General features: G+C 43.5%; 1 protein-coding gene across 1 annotated transcript in view; it reads right to left on the reverse strand.

Annotated features, from left to right (window-relative positions):
* Positions 1–507, reverse strand: part of LOC138039282 (NADH dehydrogenase [ubiquinone] iron-sulfur protein 4, mitochondrial-like) — a 6,028-nt gene extending 5,521 nt beyond the window's left edge. The window contains exon 1 of the mRNA XM_068885495.1: positions 330–507. Within this exon, the coding sequence (XP_068741596.1) occupies positions 330–485 (156 nt within the window). The 5' untranslated portion in view covers positions 486–507. The remainder of the gene's footprint in view (positions 1–329) is intronic.
* Positions 508–793: the final 286 nt, after the last annotated feature.

A 793-nucleotide genomic window follows, 5' to 3' on the forward strand; every position in this document is an offset into this window, starting at 1 on the left:
TAGTAACTTCTTACGCCACAACACTGTGTAGATTCATTTTTAGGAACTGTATGATGCAATCCCATATTTGAATCTGTTTCTTCTATAATAATAATATTTCATCCGTTATCCTCTGTAATTAATGCTACTTTACAACAATTAATTTAAGTTTATATCAACTTTTGCGGTCGTCCCGTTATCTTACGACTTTTATTTCCTTAATCCGTACGACGTTAATTTTTCCGTGCGCAGTCAGAATCCGGGGTGATTAATATTCAAGAGAAAACTGGAACCAGAGAAAAAATCCGGATTTATATTAGAAAAGATGGGATTAAACTCCATGAACTTACCTTTCCATCTTCATCAATAACTTCCAATTCCTTCTCTTGTTTTGGAATCACAGAAGGCGTCGACTCAGTTGAATACAACTGCCACAATCCTACCAATGGTCGCACAAGACGACTGAAATTCGCTCGATAGATGTGTTTGATCATGGGAGCTGCCATATTGTCTCTTAACAAACGGTTGAAGAATGGGGGGAGCATTAGCCTGTTCCAGTCTCCCAGATAGACGACTGCGTGGGAATATAGCGAGTGGGGGCTAATTCGCTCTTTCCCCTCTTTCCCTACTATCTGGCAGGCTGGGAGGCTAGGAGAGGACAGTCCTAGGAGAGCCAGGCCAGAGAGTTCCACGGAGACATTTAGAGACGCTTTCACGTCAACAACTGCCCCGTGAGGGTCCAAAAATAGGCTTTTGTAATCCCGCATCCCGCCATCCCGTCGCAATGAGCATTTCCATCCCCATCCCGCCTGGC

This window comes from Montipora capricornis, chromosome 2 (genome assembly GCF_036669925.1).
Source record: "Montipora capricornis isolate CH-2021 chromosome 2, ASM3666992v2, whole genome shotgun sequence".
Classification (NCBI taxonomy): domain Eukaryota; kingdom Metazoa; phylum Cnidaria; class Anthozoa; order Scleractinia; family Acroporidae; genus Montipora; species Montipora capricornis.